The following is a 21,764-nucleotide window of genomic DNA, read 5'->3' as shown; positions in this document are numbered from 1 at the left end:
CGGTCTCGGTGCTGTGGTTGGCCCGGAAGCCGGACTGCGAGAGGTCGAGGGATCCGTTCGTCTCGAGGAAGGCGGCCAGCTGCTTGTTGACGGTCTTCTCGACGACTTTAGCAGGGAACGGGAGCAGCGAGATGGGGCGGTAGTTCTTGAGGTCGGTGGGGTCAGCTGATGGTTTCTTTAGTAGAGCGCTGAGTTCGGCGTGCTTCCAGCTCTCCGGGAAGGTAGCGGTGTCGAAGGAGGTGTTGATGATGTCCCGCAGGTGGGGTGCGATGACAGCATCGGCCTTGTTGAAGATGTGGTGAGGGCTGGGGTCGGTAGGAGATCCGGAGTGGATGGAGTTCATCGTGCGGACGGTGTCTTCGGTGCTGATCGGGGTCCAGGCGCGGAGGGTGGTGGTGGGGGGCGGTGGTTCAGTCGTGGCGTGCGTCGGTTGAGCGCTGAAGCTGTTGTGTATGTCCGCGATCTTGTTGTGGAAGTAGGAGGCGAGGGAGTTGCAGAGGTCTTGCGAAGGGGTGATGTCGTTGTTTCCGGCGTTGGGGTTGGAGAGCTCTTTAACGATGTTGAAGAGTTCCTTGCTGTTGTGTGCGTTGTTGTCCAGTCGTTCCTTGAATGCGGTTTTCTTGGTGGCGTGGATGAGTTGGTGGTGTTTTCGGGTAGCGAGCTTGAGGGCAGTCATGTTGTCCGGTGTTGGGTCTCTGCGCCATGTTCTCTCGAGGGCTTGGCAGTTCTTCTTGGAGCTCTTGAGTTCGTCGGTGAACCATGGGGCTTTCTTGCTACCGGGTCTGCTAGGCAGGTTCTTCAGAGGGGCGAGGTCGTCTGCGCAGTTGCTGATCCACTTCGCGAGGTTGGTGGCCGCCTGGCTTGGGTTCGTTGCGCTGGTGGGTGGGTTCTTGCTCAGGGAAGTCGCGAGCTGGTCGGCTGTGATCTTGTTTCAGCTTCTGCGTGCCGCCTGTTGCTGGTGGTGGTGGATCGTGGTCCTTCTGAAGCTGAAGTGGACGCAGCTGTGGTCCGTCCAGTTGAGTCCGGTGGCGTGGCTGAAGGCGATGTCCTTGCAGGATGAGAAGACTGGGTCAAGTGTGTGTCCGGCGTAGTGGGTGGGGGTGTTAACCAGTTGCTTGAGTCCGAGGTTGGCGAGGTTGTCCAACAGGGTGGTGGTGTTGCGGTCGTTGTTGTTCTCCAGGTGGAAGTTGAGGTCCCCGAGGAGGATGTAGTCGGCGGAGAGGAGGGTGTGCGGGCTGATGAAGTCGGCGATGTCTTCGCTGAATTGTGTGCGTGGTCCCGGGGGTCTGTAGATGAGGGTGCCTCTGAGGGTGGTCTTGGGGTTGATGTGGACCTGGAAGTGCAGGTGCTCGGCGGGTGCGAGGGTGTCGTCGGTGTCGGTCGTGATGCGGATGGTGTTCCTGTGGATGATGGCGATGCCTCCTCCGGTCTGGTTGCTGCGGTCCCTTCGGATGATCTTGTAGCCGTCTGGGATGGCGATGTCGGGTGCTGAGGAGGCGTTCATCCAGGTTTCCGTGAGGAAGGCGACGTCTGGTGACGTTGTGTCGAGCAGGTTCCAGAGCTCGATGGCGTGTCTGTGGATGGAGCGGGTGTTGAGCAGGATGCATTTCAGGTGGCTGCTGCTGTTGCTCGTCTTGGTCTTGGTTGGTGCAGGAGTATTGCTGGTCCGGATGCAGGTGAACTTGCAGACGTTGCAGCAGAAGGGTCCGTGGGTCCGTCTCGGGGTGGCTCGGTAGCATCCTGGGATTCGTCCGGCGTTGAGTGTGTTGAGGGTGGCGGCGTCGTGCGGGTGGGCTGGGGTCTGCGGGGGCCAGGGGTCCTGGCGCTGGGCGCGGTCCAGGCGCGGACGGGCGTAGACGGGCTTACCTTTGGCGCATCTTCGGCGCTCAATCGGTGCTCCCGCTGCACGCGTCCGCTGCGCGGTCGCTCTGGGGGCGTCATAAGAAGGGGGACGAGAAGAACTACTTCAACAAAGAAAACAACAGTAATTCGCAGCAGTGACACGTGACGGTATTATCTACAAAGTATGTTTACCATATCTTAATGCATTTATTGGGAGCTGAAGTCTGACCACCATTCCATGTCAAATGGTCATAGGAGGAGAACGGGGGGTTGGTAACTCACCGCTCAATAATAACTGTCCATCCTAAGTGCACTGGACCTGACTGCCCACAGTTTCCGTATGTCGTTGGGGAATATTTGGTTGCGCCATCTGTGTGTCGTCTGTGTCAGACTCTGGAGGGGTGTTAGGTCTTTGTAGTCCCTCTAGCATGTAACCCCAGTCTTCAATATCTCATTCTGCGTTCTCCTCAGTGCGCACTGTTTTTAAACGGCTTTCTGCCACCACACCCCACTCTCGCATGTCCGCCTGCCATTTGTCCAGTCTTGGGGGGAGAGATTGAGTCCGGTGTATCGAAACCCTTCGCTTTACAAAAACTAGGCCTAGCAGCTCAAATTTGTGTTGTGTACGCACTCCTTTCTTTGGTGTCGGAAGAACTCCCAACAGGCAATGCTTAATGGATGCTTCTATGTTAATGGCTTTAACGATGCGTAGCATCTGGATTACCTGATGCCAGTATCGCTGCAAATGGATACACAACCAGGTCATGTGTAGGAAAGTTGCTGGGTCTGCACCACATTGGGGGCAATGAGAAGAGCGTTCTGGGTTAAAACGAACAAGCCTTTGAGGTGTCTGGTAAGTACGGTGTATATAGTGAAATTGAATACGTTTAAATCTGGCATTACTGGCCACCACCCTTACTTGTGCAAATACTCTTTTCCATTCTTCTTCCGTAAGGGGCACCGGTGGGTCTACCAACCGTCTGCCTTTTATCAGGGATGTGTCAACTGTGCGGTGTTCTTTGAGGGCCTTGTAAAAACGGGAAATTGGGTCTTCTCAATACATATGCTTAAGATGGCTTCTATGTTCACTTGTACCATCTAGTAATTGAAGAAGACAGTACAGGGGCATACCAGCTCATGCAGATATGCCCTCACATTTAATTTAATGCACCCCACCTTAGGGCTACAAGCCCTGCTGTAGGGGTAACTTTCATATTACAGGCAGTGATTTTGGCATGGCACACAGTGTGCCATGTCGTGTTTTCACTCATGTTTGCACCATGACACCCAGTCTGCAATGGCAGACTGCATGTAATTTGTATGGTGGTCGCTTAGGGTGGCATAACACATGCTGCAGCCCTTAGGTACCCTCTTTAGTAATCTTGCCCTAAGTACTAGGGGTGCCACTTACCAGGGACTTACATGGGTGCTAAAGTGTGTGCCAATTCTGTTACAATTGGACCATTTCCCCTAGTTTCTAGGGCTAGAGCACTGGCCCTGGGGACTGGATAGCAGGGACCCAGTGCACATCAGTCGAAAAAGATCAGTACTAGTGGCGTAAAGTGGGAATGACCATGACAAAATGACTACACATTTTAATAGCTTACAATGGCAAGTAGAGAGAATGTTTTATTTTTTGGCACACCTTAAATCTGCTAAAAAAGCTGAATCTTTTCATTCCGAGCTAGTGCAGGTTTTATAGTTTTTAATAACTTGTATTGAACTGTTCCCTAATATCTGTGTGCAACAAATATCTAACAGACTTGGATGTGTTTAGTTTTGTGCAAGAGGTTTAGTTTTCATTCTTCATGTTTGCAAACATTTTTGCTTTTTCATATGAAAGCGCGCTGCACCAAGGTTTTAAGTTGCTTCTGGGAAAGGTAGCGTTGTGACCATATATCACATGGGATTATTACCCACTAGCGCATGTGAGACGGATATAGCAAGTCACCTCAGAGTTCCATAACCTTATAAGGGAACTTGGCCTTCGGCCTCGTTCCTCTATATGGTTATAGAACTCCTCTGTGAGTTGCAATATCCTTATAATGTACGGAAGGGGGTACTTTATCCCTTCTAACATGAAGGCAGAATTGTGTATTAAAACATTGGAATGTTGGGAGACATTCTACCCTCAGTGTGGTACCCAAGTGCCCTGCATTTTTGGGTTGATAACTGGTTCAGGCGTTTAACAGCCAGTAAAGCTCATAGTAGCTGGCTAGACTGCTTTGCTCCGTGATACATACAACATCCTTGAAGTTACATACTGTCTAGAGTGATGGTTTTCAACATCAATGGCAGTAGCAAAAATCAGAATGCTGGTGTTGTGGAAGACCTCGATAGACCCGACCTATTACTCTTGGTTAAAATATATGTTCAACTTGTAAGAATGTTATTTATATGCACAATCAGGGTCTATCTAAATCTGAGGAAATGTTTCTTGGTTCTTAAGGGGCACTGTGGGGCTGTTAAAAAACAAATTGGGTATTGTAACATGCTGAGTAGGTAAGGCTAGATGACTAGACTAGACCAGGTCCAGTAGTGGACTGTGTATTGTTAAATGACTAAGTTATTATTATGGACTGACAAAAAACTGTTCTGTAAACTTCTTCAGCTTTTGGGTGACTTTTTACTGTAGTGTTGCAACTTGAAATGGCTTTTAATTTCAATAAAGAGTTGAATTACAAAACATGAATGTGTTAAAGGCATGCAAAAGTTTTAAAGCTGGAAAGAACAATTACTCTGACAGCTGAAGGTGTACAGTACTTCAGCACAAGCCTGTGTTGATATGAGGTGTAGCTTTCTGACATCCGAATTTTCCTTTGCGATAACTTTACACTAATGCTGGTTGGAACATTTCACTTGGCCAACTTTCCTTGAGAGCAAAAGTAGGCAGTGTGAAGATGAATGAAATCTGTCACAAAGGGTTCTGCTCATTTTACAAGTGCCCAAGAAAGGATCAATTATAGTGTTCTTCATGGATCCCATTGTAGCTCCAGCAAAAATGTATCCTCCAATCCCACATTGCATTGAACTTATAAACAAGGCATTACTATCACCAGGAGGGTGTGTGGCTTCCCCTCCTAAAAACGTTTTTGGAAAAACAATGCATTTCTACAGCACTATTTTTAAAATACATTTGATACTAGACCATAGGCTTTACAGCCAATTTTGAAGGGGGGCTTATGAAACATTCTATTTCTTGTGTCACAGATTTCAGGAGCACTATTTCTCAAAAGCACCAAATGATACCTGTGCCTATGAAAAATGTATGTTATCCATACAAAATGTTTCACTATCCTACTGTTCATAAGCAAAAAGCTGTTCATGTTTTTCTTTTTTAAGATAAAGAAGCAAGTTTTCTGTGCCCAATGTATCCACCAGAAATACCTAAGATATCTTCAGACACACCAGAACGGCCCATTAATCGCTTGGAATGCCTCCAAAAAGGAGGTATAACTCCTCTTGATATGAATCGCTTCCAGAGCAAAGCTTTCCAGTCAGTGATGTTGCAGCACAATAAGGTTCCGTCTCCTGAAGTGAAAGGGGCAGTACTTCAGAAAGAACCATCTCTTCACTTAGATACACCATCAAAATTCCTGTCCAAGGACAAACTCTTCAAGCCATCCTTTGATGTCAAGGTATGTATGAATTTCTTTTTTATATGTGATTCTATTTCAGAAATCTTATGCATGTGAAATAAAGTACAAAGTGCCATATATTTGAAGCCTGGTTTTAGAAAGTCTGAATATATATATTCTACTTTGGGAGTAGATTTCCAACGTTTTGGCTATTAACCGCATGCGTGCGGGCGGAATTCCGCTCGCACGCTGAGTTTTTGTAAAGCGCATGTTACTTGACGAGCTGGGCTCGTCATGAGCGTGCGAGGAGGCTACCTCATGACGAGCCCAGCTCGTCATGAGCGTGGAAGGGGTTAAACATCCATTAGTGACAGACTTACATTTCCAAGCAATCCCACTGGTCAAATTTTGCTAATGCAGATTTCGTATTGGTAGAAAGTCCTCAAGAGTACATCAGTGAAAATGCGCAATTTTGCACAGAAGTTTGGTTTTCCCGAGGGAAAACTTGCTCTACGGGGAATAATAAAACAACATCTACCACTGGTTTGGCTGTTTTTCCTTTGTAGTCTAAGATCAATAAGAAAGCTCTTGAAATAACACAATCTCTACAAGTGTGCTTTGGTCGCTATTTATCTGTTGAATCTGTTATTTTGCTAAGGCTATTCGTTTCATTGAGCTGAGGTGAGTACCCTAATGCAGGTGCTACTGTTGGCATATTCTTAACTATTGATTTTTTTTTTATCATTCTACTTTTATTGAACAAAAAAGGGGGAGGGACAAAATTCGATTTGTAGGACTAGTTCAACTGAAGAGGGTACTGAAAGGTGATTACCTGTGCCTTATTTTAAAAGTACTGATCTGTATATGCATGCTGACATGGTGTTGGTAAGTGGAGCACGGCTTGATGAAGTGGAGGAGGCAAGTGATGAAGATTTCCAATAGTGTGGTCTTCTCAGCTATAACAGCCAACATTATCTGGTATCTCTCTTCATGTCCAGACCCCAAGTAGAACCAAAGAAAGAGGAGTTTCGAAGAAGACCTTTGTTAAAACACAAACTGCATTACAAGGCATTGATGTATGTTTGTGTAAGACTTTCTGACCTCAAGGAGAGAGTTCGACAAGCGGCAGGTGATGGTGCAGGTTTCCTCAGTACATGTAAATTCATTAGTTTCTGGTCTGCGTGAAATAATGGATGTGAATAATGGACATTCATTCACCAAGCTTATAACACACTGGGACACTTGTCATGGTTATCCTCTTAAAAGTGTTCTATGCCATGTACATTGGACCTTCTTATGGATTTGATTACAAAAAAGCCTAAGAGTTTGGGCTTAAAAATGTTTTAAAAATGAAAGTATCTGTGTGTAAATGAGATTGTTGACCTACTCTGGCTCACTGAGTATTTCAAGTTTACAAATTAACAAGATTAACGTATTATTGAATCCTCTTGGATACTAATATGAGCATATAAGCTCGGAGTTTGGATACCTAGATTAGGGTAATATCACTCTTGTAGTCCCAGGATTCTAAATAACATTGTGGGGTTTGCTCCAGGGCCCATAGATTTTGTCCAGAAATCCCACAGCGAAGGCCAAGCTGGTGAAAAAAAAATATTCTGCTTGCATAAATTCAGTTTGTGAACCTTAACTAAGAGTCTCCATTGTATCGCTAATAGACATGAATTTTATTAATGCGGATGTCTCATTTGAGTCTTTCAAGTTGAGAATGATTTGGGTGTTGTTACTCTGCATGTGAAATTTGGGCCAAGGGCTTGAAGAATTGTAGCTACCTTTTATAGAAAAGCTGAGAGAAGGTCGGGCCCATAGCCACTCCTTCCACTGGTCTTTGTATGACTCAAACGATGAATGAGCTTAGACTGGAGTTTTGCGCTAAGGAAAACCCTTATTCTATAAAGTACAATTCCCATAGCGACCTGATTCCTATCGGAGGAGTGCATAGTTGAAGGCTCTGAGCACAGCTGAGTAAAATGAGATGCAGCCACCTCCTACTTCAGGTCATGTTGTTTTGATACCATGTCTGTTTTTATGATCATACATAGGTAGTTGGCTACAATTGACACTATTTTACGGCTGCAAACATGCAAAGTTATGGCCTCACTGTCAAAATAGCTAGATTTAGGGCCTTATTTAGAGTTTGGCAGATGAGGTAGTCTGTCAAAAAGTGACAAATAGTGTGTCTGCCGTATTAAACGTTCGATAGGCTATAACACATTTGCATTACGGCGAATGAGACTTCTGCCACCTTCGTGATGGATTAGTCCATTCACCAAATTCTAAATACGGCCTTTAGTCTTCCTATTTTGACAATTTGTGGTTAAGTTAGAAGCGAGGGCTGTAAATGTTTTTAAATACCCTCCCGATTAAACGTTTAAGTTGATTGTTTAAACAATTTTACGTTTTGCCCTTCTCACCAGCCTTCTTTCTTTGGGGTTGCTTCCAAAAAAACTGTCCTTCCTGGATCACAAAGTTTAACTCAGTAAATAGATGCTGTACAATTTACATCTTAAGTGTGGAATGCTGACCCCATCATTTCAAATTGGTCACATCTGCTGTGTGAGTTTCACATTCATCAGTTTACCAGGATTAACACAACTAGAATGGTTTACTGTTTTGCTTTGTTAGTAGCTGCATGACTGGATTTCTACTAATTTATCCTTCCCAGAAAACTCTATGTAATCGTGTGATCCTCCAGCAAAGGCATAGTTCTGCACATGCACAGACCCGCTGAAGCCAATTCAGTGCGTTACTTGGCTCCAGACAGTGGTTTACTAAAGCTAAATAGCATGTTCTCCTTTGTCTTTGACAAATGTTGTCAAAGTCTCTACAAGAAGTAACCACTGCAAAATAGGGATATTAAGCCTTGTCTTTTCATTTGGTAGGAAGCTCTTGCAGCTTTACAAACTCCTGGGGGTCCTCAACAGCGGACAGGGAGCCTGAGCACACCCCTGTCAGAAGTAATTGGAAGGAATATGAAGGTTGCTCTAGCAAATAGCACCCGTAATGCAGCTGCGCTCTCTGCCAGTCCTATGCTGAGAGCCCCAGAGAAAGAAAAGGTAAGTTAAATTGTGATGTTTTATGAAATATGTATTAAGGTTCAGGTTACCACCCAACTTCAATCGCAATGAATATTCTGCTGATTTACGTTTACAAAAACCAGCCCACGAAACTGTGGGCCCGATTCACAGAACTAACGTGAGACAAAATCCTAAACTTACTACCATTTTGCATTTTTGTATTCACAGAAGGCACTTACTCATTTTGGTATTCACAGAAGGCACTTACTCATTTTGGTATTCACAGAAGGCACTTACTTATTTCAGTATTCACCGAAGTTAGGAGTCCTAACTTTAGGACTCCTAAATGCCTTCTGTGTATACCGAAAGTCTTAAAGTTAGGATTTTTCTCAGTTTAGGAGTCCTAAAGTTAGGACTCCTAACTTCTGTGAATACTGAAATGAGTAAGTTCCTTCTGTGAATACCAAAATGGTAGTACGTTTAGGATTTTGTCTTAAGTTACTTCTGTGAATCGGGCCCTGTGTCTTTTGTATGTAATGCCTAATTTTGGTTTTGTTCCAGTTTTTATTATTTTATTTTGTTACCGCCCTCGATCTAAAAAGTTTAGTAAGTCTGACTAGAGAGCAGACAATGCAATAAATAATACAGTTGTAGGCTCAAAGCAGCATGCAACAAAGCTCACCAGTTGTGCTCTTGGGTCCTGGTTAAAAGACAGGAGTGTTAGCAGCTCATGTGGTGGAAGTGGCACTGCTGAACTGGACCAGCTTTGCAAGATGTTAATGGCCAAACAGAAAAGGGAACTTTGCCTTGAAGTTCTGAATGAGATATTTGTCAGATGGAGGTTTATTTGATGGTTCTCTTTGCATCCTGTGTAATCTAAAATGTTCTCATTCTACACACAACTAGTAATTAAGGACTTTTTGAGGCAAATTACTTTTCTAATCTCTATCTCATCCTTTCCTCCCCTCCAATCAGAAAGCAAGTGCTGAGGTGTGGATCTCAGTGTGGTGTCCTCCCTTATATTGACAAAGCCATTTAAGCCTATGCATAACTGACAATACATTCCCTACTCAAAAGATAGCCTTCATGGTAATTATAATGTTGGGTGTTAGTGTGAGTGAGGTGAGGGCCTCTCAGCAGATGAGTTTTAAATCAAGTTCTACAATGACAAAGATATTCTCAGAATAAATCAGAAATTCACACCTAAAGTATTATCTGATTTGCATCCAAACCAAAGGGTGTGCCTGCTAGCATTTTTCAAGTCACCCAGATCAGAGGCAGAGCAAGCGTTACATAAGCTGGACTTTGAAGTGGATGCTCCATTACTGTGGAGAGAGGACCAGAGCCGAACGAAGGACATCTCAACCGTTTGCAAGCCCAGGATAGAACTGGCAGTTGCCTAAGCCCCTACTGCCAGTGGAGATTAAACTGCATCAGGGTCACTTAACAGAAAATGGGCTGACAACATTCAGGCAATAAGCTAGATGACTTGGCAAGAGGGAGTACCATGCCCCTGCTATGCATTTGCAAGGTGGCTACGTGATGTCTGCCCTGTGAGCATTACTGTCTGGATGCTGAAATTGAAGGCCGATATTTTAGTGGGCTAGGCAACCTTTTAGGATTGAAAAGGTTTTTAATGAAGTTTATGTTACAAAGTATAATGGCAGTCACGAGGTAAATCCAAGTAGAGGTTTATTTATAAGTTACAAGATCATAGTTGTTAGTTACAAGCAGAATGATGGTTGGTTCAAGATTAATTCAAGCTAGTTCATGGCCCCACCAGGAGCTGCATCTTCACAGCTCAGCCCACTCACTCTAACAGTCACTCTTCCAGTCCACCAGGCATACCAACATTCCACACTGTCATCAGGCATTCTAAGGTTCCATACATACACACATGCAAACTGGCTGAGCTGCTGTAAATGTAAGCACAACAGTTTACAACACCCTTCGCCTACATCCATTGGCCGGTGAAGTAGCCGAGGTCAGGAGGGGGAAGGGGATGGAGGGGGGAGGGAACATAATTAGACATCATCAATGAACAGTGAATAAAGGAAAACAATACATGCTCGTGTCACGTAACAGAAATCGTCACTCTGTCTCTTTCCCCAAATCTGCAGTTGGAGTGGTGGGTGTAATCTGCAGGATACGCAAGTATATGGGACATGTGAGCTCCTGGTACACTCCTGAAAGATGCTTTATGCATGCTCCCCATCTTTTCTTGAACTTTGATATTGCTAGGAAAACTGGGTATTTTGCTATCAAACATCGGATCAATATCAGCCAACACCTCCCTCCAATACCTTTGTAACTTGGGGCAGTGCCATAACAGGTGATTGAGCGTGCCTGATTGAGCGCAGTGCCTCCAACATGTGTCCCCCCTTCTTTTTTGCCAATGGGCCAGATGGGCAGGGGTGTAGTACCAAGTAGTGTGCTAATTTTAACAGTGTCTCTTTGCCGGAGGCACTGGTAGCGGAGGTGCGCGTGCGGTGTAGGATGTTCGTCCATTCTTTGTCTGTGACACGGTGCTGCCACTCCAGGTCCCACCTTTTCCTAGCCAGCGTTTGCAAGGGGGTACTCTGTATATTTTGAAAGGAGTATATGTCGGATAAAACGCGGGAGTCATATTTTCTGGATAAAAGCCAACGCTTAAACGCTATCAGTCGCCTGCTGGCATGTGGCCTAATATTGGGAAGTGTCACCCAGTGTCTGATTGCCAACTAGTGCCAATATTTTGCGTCTGGGACCTCAAAGTCTCAGACCTCAAAGTCTTGCTGGACCGCTTTAAAATCCAACAGGCCTCTCACATTAAATAAATCCCCAATTTGTTTGCAATTTGCCTCCTCCCAGTGTGTGAAGGCTTTCTCTTGTGTGGTCCGCAGAAAGTCTGGGTTCTCTATGATTTGTGTGAGTGGGGAAATCTGTGTAGAGAGCTGTTAGGCAGCCTTTTATGCAAAGACCACTTCTGTAGTAGGGGATCTCTGTGTATAGTCATAATCTAGGGAATAGTCCCGCCCATGTGCGTGGACCCCGGAGCAATCAAAAATAATCTCTTACAGTGTCAAAAAATGCAGAAATGCATAGACACTTAAGAGAAAATTTTAAAGACAGATAATGCAGCCTAAAAAGGCTACACTGTCCAGTACTTCAACTAGAAATTCCACCATAAAATCCACAAAACAGCAAAAGCCTGTACAGATTTCCCTTGCTTTACCAGCAAAATCCCTCCGGAATGATAGAGAGAAGAACCTGGACAGACAAGCCCCATAGGCTGCCATTATGTGGCTCAAAACAGGATACTGTGCCTTTAAGAGAATCTTCCAGAACCTTCTCCCAGTATCCCAGAATGCATAGCAGGTCCAACTTAGCTTCAGTTCTTTTTTCCGGCTCCTGCAAGCAGGACCCTGGAGCATTGAGCTCTCCCTTTTCAAGGGTTTTGTTGGTGTTTTTTCACTAATTTTCGATTTTGTGTACTTTTAAAGTACTTTGGTGACTTTCTTCTTGGATTTCTGCTCTCTTTGGCTGTACATAATGCCTGCATTATTTGATAAATGCCCAGAGTGCTCCAGGAAGAAGGCCAAGTCCGACCCCCATGAGGTGTGTATCCTCTGCCTTCCCTCTTCCCACATCCCAGAGGAGTGTGTGATCTGTAGAGGCTTCTCTGGCAGGACCCTGAAGGACAGGAGAAAAATCAGACTTCAGGGGCTTGAAGAAAGAAGACTGAAGGCTCAAGGTGGGTCTGGAGGGGCTTCTGCTGCCCATGCTGAGGCCTCTGGGGGGCTCCCCAGGGGCAGGAAGTCCAGCAAACGTCCAAGGTCTCCGTCTGGTTCAGTTGCTATGACCACAACATCGAGAGGAAGGTCCACGGTCAGTTCCCGGTCTCCCCAGGGCTCTGGGTCGAGAAAACGTCGCCCGTCGACGTCGAGGGACGTTTACAGGCCGCCGTCGAACCCGGTGTCGATCTCCTTGTCGTCGGCGTCGAGTGGACGGCATCGGAGGGCCCGGCGTCGGCGCTCGCCGTCGAGGCGACACCGCCGTTCGCCGTCGAAGACACGGACATCGTCGTCGTCGAGGGGATCCTCGTCGTCAAGGTCGCCGTCGAGACGGAGGAGGTCTCCGGCGCCGAAGAAGTCGACGTCGAGGCGATCGAAGAGGTCGACGTCGAGGCGATCGAAGAGGTCGACGTCGAGGCGATCGAAGACATCGACGTCGAGGCGTCATCGCCCGTTGTCGAGATTCAGAGGTTCGTCCATCTGGTCGGGGTCGACGTCGAGGCGGAGAAGCCGGTCGACGCCGAAGAGTGTGAAACGGTCGACGCCGAAGGGCCGCTCGCCATCAAAGGAACCACGTTCGACGTCTGAACACCGGTCTTCGACGTCAGGGGGTCGTAAGGACAGGCCGAAGACTGTGGGGGGCTCCCCTCAGTCAGGACGGGATGGTAGCTCGCCGGGAACGGCGTACTCAGAGGTGTATACCCCTAAGAGGACTATCGCACCTCCTCCGCCTTTGCCTCGAGGTCCTCCTCCGAGGGCTCCGACTCCTCCTCCATTGCCTCCTCTACCTGTTCCGTCAGGACCACAGGCCCCGGTGCCGAGTGCGCCTCCTCCGGTTCCACCGAGATCGGTGTCGATGCCCAGACTTCCGACACCTCCGAAGAAGACTCCTAAGTCGAAGGTTCCTCCTAAGCCCAAGACGTCCGACCCGGGGAGGCCGGCGGAGCGTCCCAGACCAAAGAGATCGAGGTCACGCTCAGGGAGAAGGGACAGGTCGAGGAGTGGACGCGGATCCTCCTCGAGATCCAGGCATCGCCATGGGAGGCATAGGTCCAGGTCTCGTTCTGCCTCTGGGACCCGTTCCTACTCACCTACGTTGTCAGATTCACCGGAGACGAGGGTGTCCCCGATTGATGACATTGGCACGTTCCAGGAGGTTCTCCTGCGCGGGGCGGCGAAGTTGGGGATCGAGGTTACGGCCCCTACGCCCTCCACTTCAGTGATCTTTGAGACATTGCATAAGAAACACCTGTCTCGCCCCCTACTGCCTTTGGTGCCAGGACTACTTGAGCCGGCGGAACAACTCTTCCTTACGCCGGCGGTGGTGAAAGCTGCGCCTTCCAGGCTCCTCAAGAAATACAGGGCTCCAGAGTCGGACCCGGCTTTCTTGCGAAAGGATCCGGCGCCGGATTCGGTGATTGTGACGGCGGCTCGGAAGCTCCATGCCACCTCTCCTGCCTCCACCGTGCCTCCCGATAAGGAGAGCCGCTGGATTGACTCTGCTGGACGGAAGGCGTGTGGGACGTCCTCCACAACAATGAAGGCCTCCAGTGACTCGGCGTTGTTGGGACGATACGACCGTGCACTGTGGGACTCCATGGAACGGTTTGCGGACCTCGTTCCGCGCGACCGGAGAGAGGATTTCATGGAGATCGTCCAGGAAGGGATGCTGGTTTCTAACCAGGCCATCAGCGCCGCGGCGGATATCTCCTTGCTGGCCGCGCATGGATACTGCCACGGTATCAATCAGAGGCGCCATGCTTGGCTTCGGTTGACGTCGCTTAAACCTGAGGCGCAACAACGAGTGGCGAATCTGCCGTTTTCCGGAGATACCCTTTTCGGGACACACGCAGATGACGAGATGGCCAGGATGAAGGCCGAGGCGGAAACCTTGACGGCGGTGGGCTTGGAGAAGCCCAAAGAAAAGAAACCCTACCGCCAGTTCCAACGACGGTTCGGGTTGCAGGGTCGAGGAAGGGGACAGTCTTCTGGACAACATCAGCAGCAGCAACAACAGCAGCAGTACAGAAGACCCTTCCAAAAGCGTCAGAGGGGTAGAGGTGCACAACAGTCCTCTACCGCGAACAAGGGCCCGGCTGGGTCTCGACCCTGAGCAGTTACTTCCCCTTCGTCCGTTACCCGCTCCGGTGGGGGGAAGCATTCAATTTTTTCTGGCAGAGTGGAGAAAAATTACTCAGGACAAGTGGGTGCTGAATATTGTTTGCAATGGATACAGTCTTCGTTTCACCAGCCCTCCTCCATCGATTCCTCCGATCGGCTCGCAGTATCAACTGCGCGAGCTTCAGGCGGAGGCCGACATCCTGTTAAGGAAAAGGGCGATAGAGGATGTACCTCTGTCTCAAAGAGGAAAGGGTCTGTACTCTCGGTTCTTTCTGGTCCGCAAGAAGGACAAGAACGAGTTCAGGCCCATTCTGGACTTGCGACAGGCAAACAAATGGATTCGCAGAGAAAAGTTTTGCATGCTGTCGTTGCATCGGATTTATCCTCAGCTGCAACGGGGAGACTGGCTTTGTGCCATAGACCTGCAGGATGCGTACTTCCATGTGCCCATTGCACACAAACACAGGAAGTTCCTGCGATTTCAAGTCGGCACCAATCACTATCAGTACACGGTACTTCCGTTTGGGCTGAAGTCTGCGCCCAGGACATTCTCGAAGTGCATGGCAGTGGTAGCGGCACACCTGAGGAAGAACAAGGTGTTTGTCTACCCGTACCTGGACGATTGGTTGATCAAGGCCTCCTCCTTCTCGGAAGCTCAAGCGCACTTCCAGAAGACGTGCGTTCTCTTGAACAAGCTGGGGTTGCACATCAACATGTCCAAGTCTGTCCCGACTCCGGTCCAGTACATCCAGTACTTGGGAGCCTCCATCGATACGCTGTCGGCAAGCGTGTCTCCTTCGGAAGAGCGACGTTTATCACTCCTTCGGAAGGCTCAGGCTCTCATGTCCACTCCATCCACGACAGTGAGGACGGTGTCTTCTCTACTGGGATCGATGGCCTCTTGTATCTTCCTGACGCCACATGCGCGGCTGCACATGAGACCGCTGCAGGAGTGCTTGGAAGATCAGTGGGACCAGAGGAGAGGATCTTGGGACGACAGGATACGACTGTCTCTACATGCTCTTTGTGAGAAGTTGGCCTGATGTGCAGTGTTCACTATTCTAGTGATCACTATATATCAGTCCAAACAACCCTTATTGATGATTGGTTGTAAGTCAACCTTATAGACCAGCTATCCTAGTAGCATGGATACGAGCAGTCTAAGGCTAAGACTCTAGAGGGCGTGTTAAGCCAGCTGTTTTACCATCACATTACCCCTTGAACACCCAGTGAAAGGACACCACACAAGTGTTATGAAAATAAACAGTGTATTTATTAGAATCACAACAACCCTGTACTCTTTATGAGGACAGGGTGCTAGGCACACAACAAAACTCTTACGAAAATACTTAAGTTAGCACAGTATATACAAATGCCCGAGGGGCACGAAAAACCATATACTTTAAAAGTGGAATGCGAAATTACTAGCAGGTAAGTACAGTACTAATAGGCTTTGGAATCGCTAGGACTTGACTATGGAATCGTTAGATTACTTCTTGGAGGCCTAGGGGACTCTGGTGCAGAGTGTGCACTCTCACGCGGGATGCGGGACAAAGTCTATGGAAGCTAGTAACGCTAAAGTTAGTGTTCACCGGCGAACCCGACCTGGTAGGGAGAAAACGACAGTGGATCCTGACCCTTGGATAGTGAGGCTATGCTGGGGCACCGAAATTACGAAGTTACCTAGCCCAGGGGCTGCAGCTGCATAGGTCTCAAAAGACGTCGGGAATCCTCGTTGCCGGACCAGGAGCCTGGAAGAAAAGATGCTGGCAGGCGACCAGTGAAGATAGTTCGAGTTGATGCAAGCCTGGAAGATGGATGACACCTGAAAGCAGAGGGGACCAAGTTCGTGACTACTAGCCAGTAGTCAGTGGGCACCAGGAGGGCACCGGATGGTAGTCACCTCGACTAGGTGAGTGGGCGACGCTGGCTCTGCAGATCTCACGGACCAGGAGGCGTTGTCGGCGACCAGGATGGAGAGGCGAGCTGTCCCACGATGGATGAAGCTGTCGGCGTCGAAGAACCCAGGATTGGGCAACAAAGCCTTGGCTAATTCAAGCCCACGCGGTGGACTCAAAATGGCGTCTTGAGTGGACCAGGAGGGTCCAGGGTGCTCCTCTTCTGGAAGGGAGCAAGGGCCAGTCTGGAGCAACCAGACCAGCAGCAGTGATGTCGTCGGGCGTCGTTCAGAAGGCCACAAGCCAGCGGGCTAGTAGCCAAACAACGCGGTGAGCAGCAAAAAGCAGAAGGGCCCCACGCCGATCGTGGAGATGCTGGGGGGCTGATCTTCGGTGCTGGAGCTGCTCAGGGTCGGGGCTTCTCGGCACCCCAAAGCACTCACCAGGAAATTACTCGGCGGGCTTGCTGTGCAGAAGTCGTGCAGTCTTGGCAATAGTCGGTCCCTTGAGGTCTCGTCGCACTCACGGTTCTCAGCTTGGCTGTAGAGGTGAGTAGAGGTCGGAGGTGCCAGGGAAGCCGGGTCTTGTCGAGCTGGGCAGTCGGATTCCGGAGGAAGGACTTACAGCAGACCGCAGTGTTATTGATGGTGCCTGCGGATGCAGGGTGACTACTCCTTAGTCACAAGGGAGAATCTTGAAGAAGGAAATCTTGAAGTCCTTTCGTAGAAAGTCGTGTCTTGATTCCAAAGATGATCTAATTTGGAAGGGGGCCTGCTCCTACCTTTATCTGGGAAAAGGGGGCTGGCACGCGACTAAGTCCTGCCCTATGGGTGGGACCAAGAGGGGGGTGGTTACACCCACTTCCTTGGCGGGCTTTTCCCCAGCTCAGGGTCTGGAGTGTCCCTGGAACTGGTTCAAGCCGGCCTATGCATAGTGAGCACCGGGGTGCCACTTGCAGTCACCTTCCTCTGAAGCCCTGCCTACCTAGGATACACAAAATCCTGTCTGGGACGGTGCTGGCACCGCCCCTGGCAGGAAACCCTTCGTCCTTATCTCCTGCTCTGGGAGGACTCCCAGCAGCAGGAGGGCAGACTTGTGTCTCGGTGGCAGCATCCATTTTGTGGAGCTGAGGCTCTGTTTGACTTTAACCGGGGTTAGGGGTTACATACATGCCGTGTCCCTCTAGAAGGGTGGAATGCTAACCCCGTCGCCAGAATTGGCGAGGGGTTAGTATTCCAATTCGTATGACACCTTACTCGACATGTTTTGATAAAGCAATACCAGAGTTGGCATATAACCGCGAGAATTATAATGCACTTAAGAGTATATGGTATGCGATATCATGGAAACGGCTAAGGGATAGATCCCGAAAGCCGCAGACAGGCTCAGCTCATGCCAGAGCACCATCTCACACGATTCCAAGCACTCTGCCTTCAGGATTGTTAAGGCCTGCCATAGGAGTGACTGATAGGAGATCTGTGTGTCCATTTTAGGGTTAGATATAGGTATACTATATCTAAAGCAAAGGGTGAGTACACCACCTTGCCCCAGCTGTCTTGCAGCCAGTTGTGTCAGTTTAGTTAGTCAGTCCAGGGGTGGCACAATACATGCTTCAGCCCCTGGGAGACTTCTGGGTGCACCTCAGCCCTGGGTACAGGGACTTGGAGAGGGCCCAGTGCCAATTCAGTACCTGAGTACAATTTGGATAGAGAGAACAGCTAGGCTGTGGGTCTGATTAGCAGGCCCACAGCCAGGGAAAGTCGTAAACCAGTGCAGCAAAAAGCAAAAATCTGGGTGATCATAGGATTGCAGACCCTACTCTCCTACACTCTTCAGTCTCTGAAGTGGTGGTGTTCAGCGGAAAATCTCCTCAGAGGGGTTCCCTTCCACAAGGACATTCCCACTCAGACTATCGTGACGGATGCTTCTCTCCTGGGATGGGGAGCGCACTCCGGAGATCTGCAGATTCAAGGGATGTGGTCCCCGTCGGAGTCCACGTACCACATCAATTTCCTGGAACTCAGGGCTGTTCACTTGGCGCTGAAGGCCTTTCACCCGTCCTTCCGGTCCAACTCTCTGCTTGTACAGACGGACAATACGACCACGATGTATTACCTCAACAAGCAGGGGGGCTCGAGATCGCGCACTCTGTCTCAGGAGGCGCAGGCGATCTGGCATTGGCTTCTGACTCGGGGACTCTCGATAACGGCCACTCATCTGCCAGGTGTGCAGAATGTTCAGGCAGACGAGCTGAGCAGACTGATTCAGGAAAACCACGAATGGGTCATAAACGACTAAGTACTAGGAGAAGTCTTCGCAAGGTGGGGGACTCCAGACGTAGATCTGTTCGCCACCGCCGAAAACAGCAAATGCCGAGACTTCGCCTCCAGGTACTACCAGCCAGGGACATTGGGGAACGCGTTATGGATCAACTGGTCGAACAGCTTTCTGTACGCTTTTCGACCCATTCCCCTGATTCCAGCGGTTCTCATCAAGCTCTCCCAATCCAGGGCGAAGATGATTCTGATTGCCCCGGAATGGCCCAGACAGTGGTGGTTCACGGACCTGCTTCACCGGTCTCTCCTTCCTCACATGAAGCTGCCGTGCAGGCCGGACCTTCTCACGAAGTTCGGGGGGCGGATGGTGCACCCCAACCTCTCGTCTTTGAGTTTGGCGGCATGGCTCCTGAAATAGTGAAATATGGCCATCTGAATCTCCCAGCGGATTGTATGGACATACTGAAGGAGGCGAAGCGACCTTCCACTCGGACTTCTTATGCTTACAAGTGGAAGAGGTTTTGCATCTGGTGCAAGTCTAAGAACTATGACCCTACGACATGCAAGGAAGATGTCATCCTTCCATATCTACTACATCTGGCGCAGTCTGGCCTTAATGTTCATTCCATTAAGGTTCATCTGGCTGCTTTGACTGCCTACAGGAAATGCCCTTCACAGACTTCCTTTTTTTCAGATCCCTGTGATCAAAGATTTTTTGGAAGGCTTGAAGAAAGTGTTCCCTCCTGTCAGGCTTCCTTCGCCTTCATGGGACTTGAATGTGGTGCTGTCCAGGTTGATGAAGGAGCCTTTTGAACCTATTCATAAGGCTTCGTTGCAGCACCTGTCCTGGAAGGCGCCGTTCCTCGTGGCCATTACATCGGCCCGCAGGGTGAGTGAAATTCAGGCGTTGTGTTGCCAAGAACCTTATACTGTATTTCATGCTGCTAAGGTTGTTATGCGTACTCACCCTAAGTTTCTTCCCAAGGTTGTTTCTGATTTTCATATCAATCAGGCTATATCTTTACCTACGTTTATTCAGAATCCTTCATCTCCAGCGGAAAGGTCTTTGCATTCCCTGGATGTTCGGAGGGTGCTGAAATTTTATCTGGATAAAACCAGGGATATTCGTAGGTCAGACCAATTGTTCATCAATTATGGATCTGTCAGGACGGGTCTTGCGACCTCTAAGCAGTCTATCTCTAGGTGGATTGTGTCCTGCATACAGCTGTGTTACCAAAAAGCTAATAAGACCTTAGGAGGTAAGCCTAAGGCTCATTCCACCAGGGGCAAGGGTGCCACGACAGCATTGCTCCGTAATGTTCCGATTGCAGAAATCTGCAAGGCGGCCACTTGGAAGTCGGTTCATACCTTTGCTAAGCATTACTGCCTGGACACTGATGCCAGGGCAGACGCTCAGGTTCGGCAGGCTTCTCTGCGAAATCTGTTTGCACAGTAGTGGCGTTAATTCTCTTTTCTCCACCGCCGCTTTGGTGTGGGGATGGGCTTGCCATTCTATTCACTAGATTATGACTATACACAGAGATCCCCTACTACAGAAGGAGTAGTTTCTGTCCTGTAACTCCAGTTCTGTAGTAGGGGTATCTCTGTTATAGTCATAAGCGCCCTCCCTCCTCCCCGGTGGAGAGAGACATATTCCTTATGGAATGCTACAGGTCTGGCGTGTTACGCCTTCAAAAAGAACTGAAGCTAAGTTGGACCTGCTATGCATTCTGGGATACTGGGAGAAGGTTCTGGAAGATTCTCTTAAAGGCACAGTATCCTGTTTTGAGCCACATAATGGCAGCCTATGGGGCTTGTCTGTCCAGGTTCTTCTCCCTATCATTCCCGAGGGATTTTGCTGGTAAAGCAAGGGAAATCTGTACAGGCTTTTGCTGTTTTGTGGATTTTATGGTGGAATTTCTAGTTGAAGTACTGGACAGTGTAGCCTTTTTAGGCTGCATTATCTGTCTTTAAAATTTTCTCCTAAGTGTCTATGCATTTCTGCATTTTTTGACACTGTAAGAGATTATTTTTGATTGCTCCGGGGTCCACGCACATGGGCGGGATTATTCCCTAGATTATGACTATAACAGAGATACCCCTACTACAGAACTGGAGGTACAGGACAGAAACTACTCCTTCTTGGGTACTCCGGCTTCATATTCTATTCAGATAGCATTTGCATGCGTTAAAGAATAACAAGTTACTTACTAGAGAACCATCACTCTGGGAAGGTTGGAACGGTATCCCAACGCCTAATAGGTATAGTGGCCTTGAGCTAGTTGACTGACCACTAGAGGATAAAAAACACGTCAGCCCCATAAAAAGGGAACCAGAGGCTCATAGTGGGTCACAAATAACCAAAATTCTAACTAGAGATCCCCAAACACTAAGTCTCGTGTCTTGGAACATTGCCGGTCTTCGCTCCAAAATCGAGGACGGTACTGCCATAAGTTTCCTAGACGGACACCAAATTGTTTGTCTCCAGGAGACTTGGTCTCCAATGGAACTGCACCTTCTGGGTTTTAGGACGTTTTTTTCGCCAGCCTTGGCTGGGAATATGGGCAGACCAAAGGGGGGACTAATCATCTATATAGCGAACACTGTCCAAATAAAAATAACAATTCTGGAACTAGACACAAACTTCCAGCTTCTCTCCCTCTCCTTACCAAAAAATTAGACTATTATACTCATTAACTTCTATAATAACTTGGAGGAAGGAGAATTTATGAGAGTAATCTTAAATCTAAACGAAAAACTCTCTTACCTCAGACAGACGAAAGGAGGGAAATGTGCTGTCTTCTTCCTATGGGGAGGGGATTTTAATCTGCACCCTTGCCCTAATAAAAATTGCCGTGAAATGGTTAGGGACCTGGAGATTTCACCTATTCATTTTTGTCATACTAAATCAGGCATAGCCATGAATGACTTTATGTCTGACTTGGGACTAATAATAGCTAATAAATTAAACCCAATAACAAGCAACCCAGAGTCGACATATGTAGGGAGAGGCTACCAGTCTACTGTTGACTACGTTCTCATATCGGATGGGCTGTCAAATAAGATTAAACATGTCGAGACTCTATCAAATATACTAAGTGACCATCTTGCTATAAGGTTGGAACTTAACTTACTATACCAACAGTCTTTGGAGACAACGATAACCCAAGTCCCGAATCAGAACAATTTACAATTGGCACAGGTAAATGGGTATAGCCTAAAATGGGGGACAATAGATCCT

The 21,764-nt window shown here is 48.2% G+C and overlaps 1 protein-coding gene across 5 annotated transcripts in view; it reads left to right on the top strand.

Annotated features, from left to right (window-relative positions):
• TOPBP1 (DNA topoisomerase II binding protein 1) overlaps positions 1–21,764 on the top strand; it is a 303,450-nt gene that overhangs the window by 144,206 nt on the left and 137,480 nt on the right. For all 5 annotated transcript variants that reach the window (XM_078663859.1, XM_078663862.1, XM_078663863.1 and 2 more), the window contains 2 exons: positions 5,185–5,480; positions 8,321–8,494. In XM_078663859.1, the coding sequence (XP_078519985.1) occupies positions 5,185–5,480; positions 8,321–8,494 (470 nt within the window). The remainder of the gene's footprint in view (positions 1–5,184; positions 5,481–8,320; positions 8,495–21,764) is intronic.

Source organism: Lissotriton helveticus, chromosome 10, assembly GCF_964261635.1.
Source record: "Lissotriton helveticus chromosome 10, aLisHel1.1, whole genome shotgun sequence".
NCBI classification, from domain to species: domain Eukaryota; kingdom Metazoa; phylum Chordata; class Amphibia; order Caudata; family Salamandridae; genus Lissotriton; species Lissotriton helveticus.
Note: the sequence above shows the minus strand (reverse complement) of the source record. Positions and strands in the feature narration are given on the sequence as shown.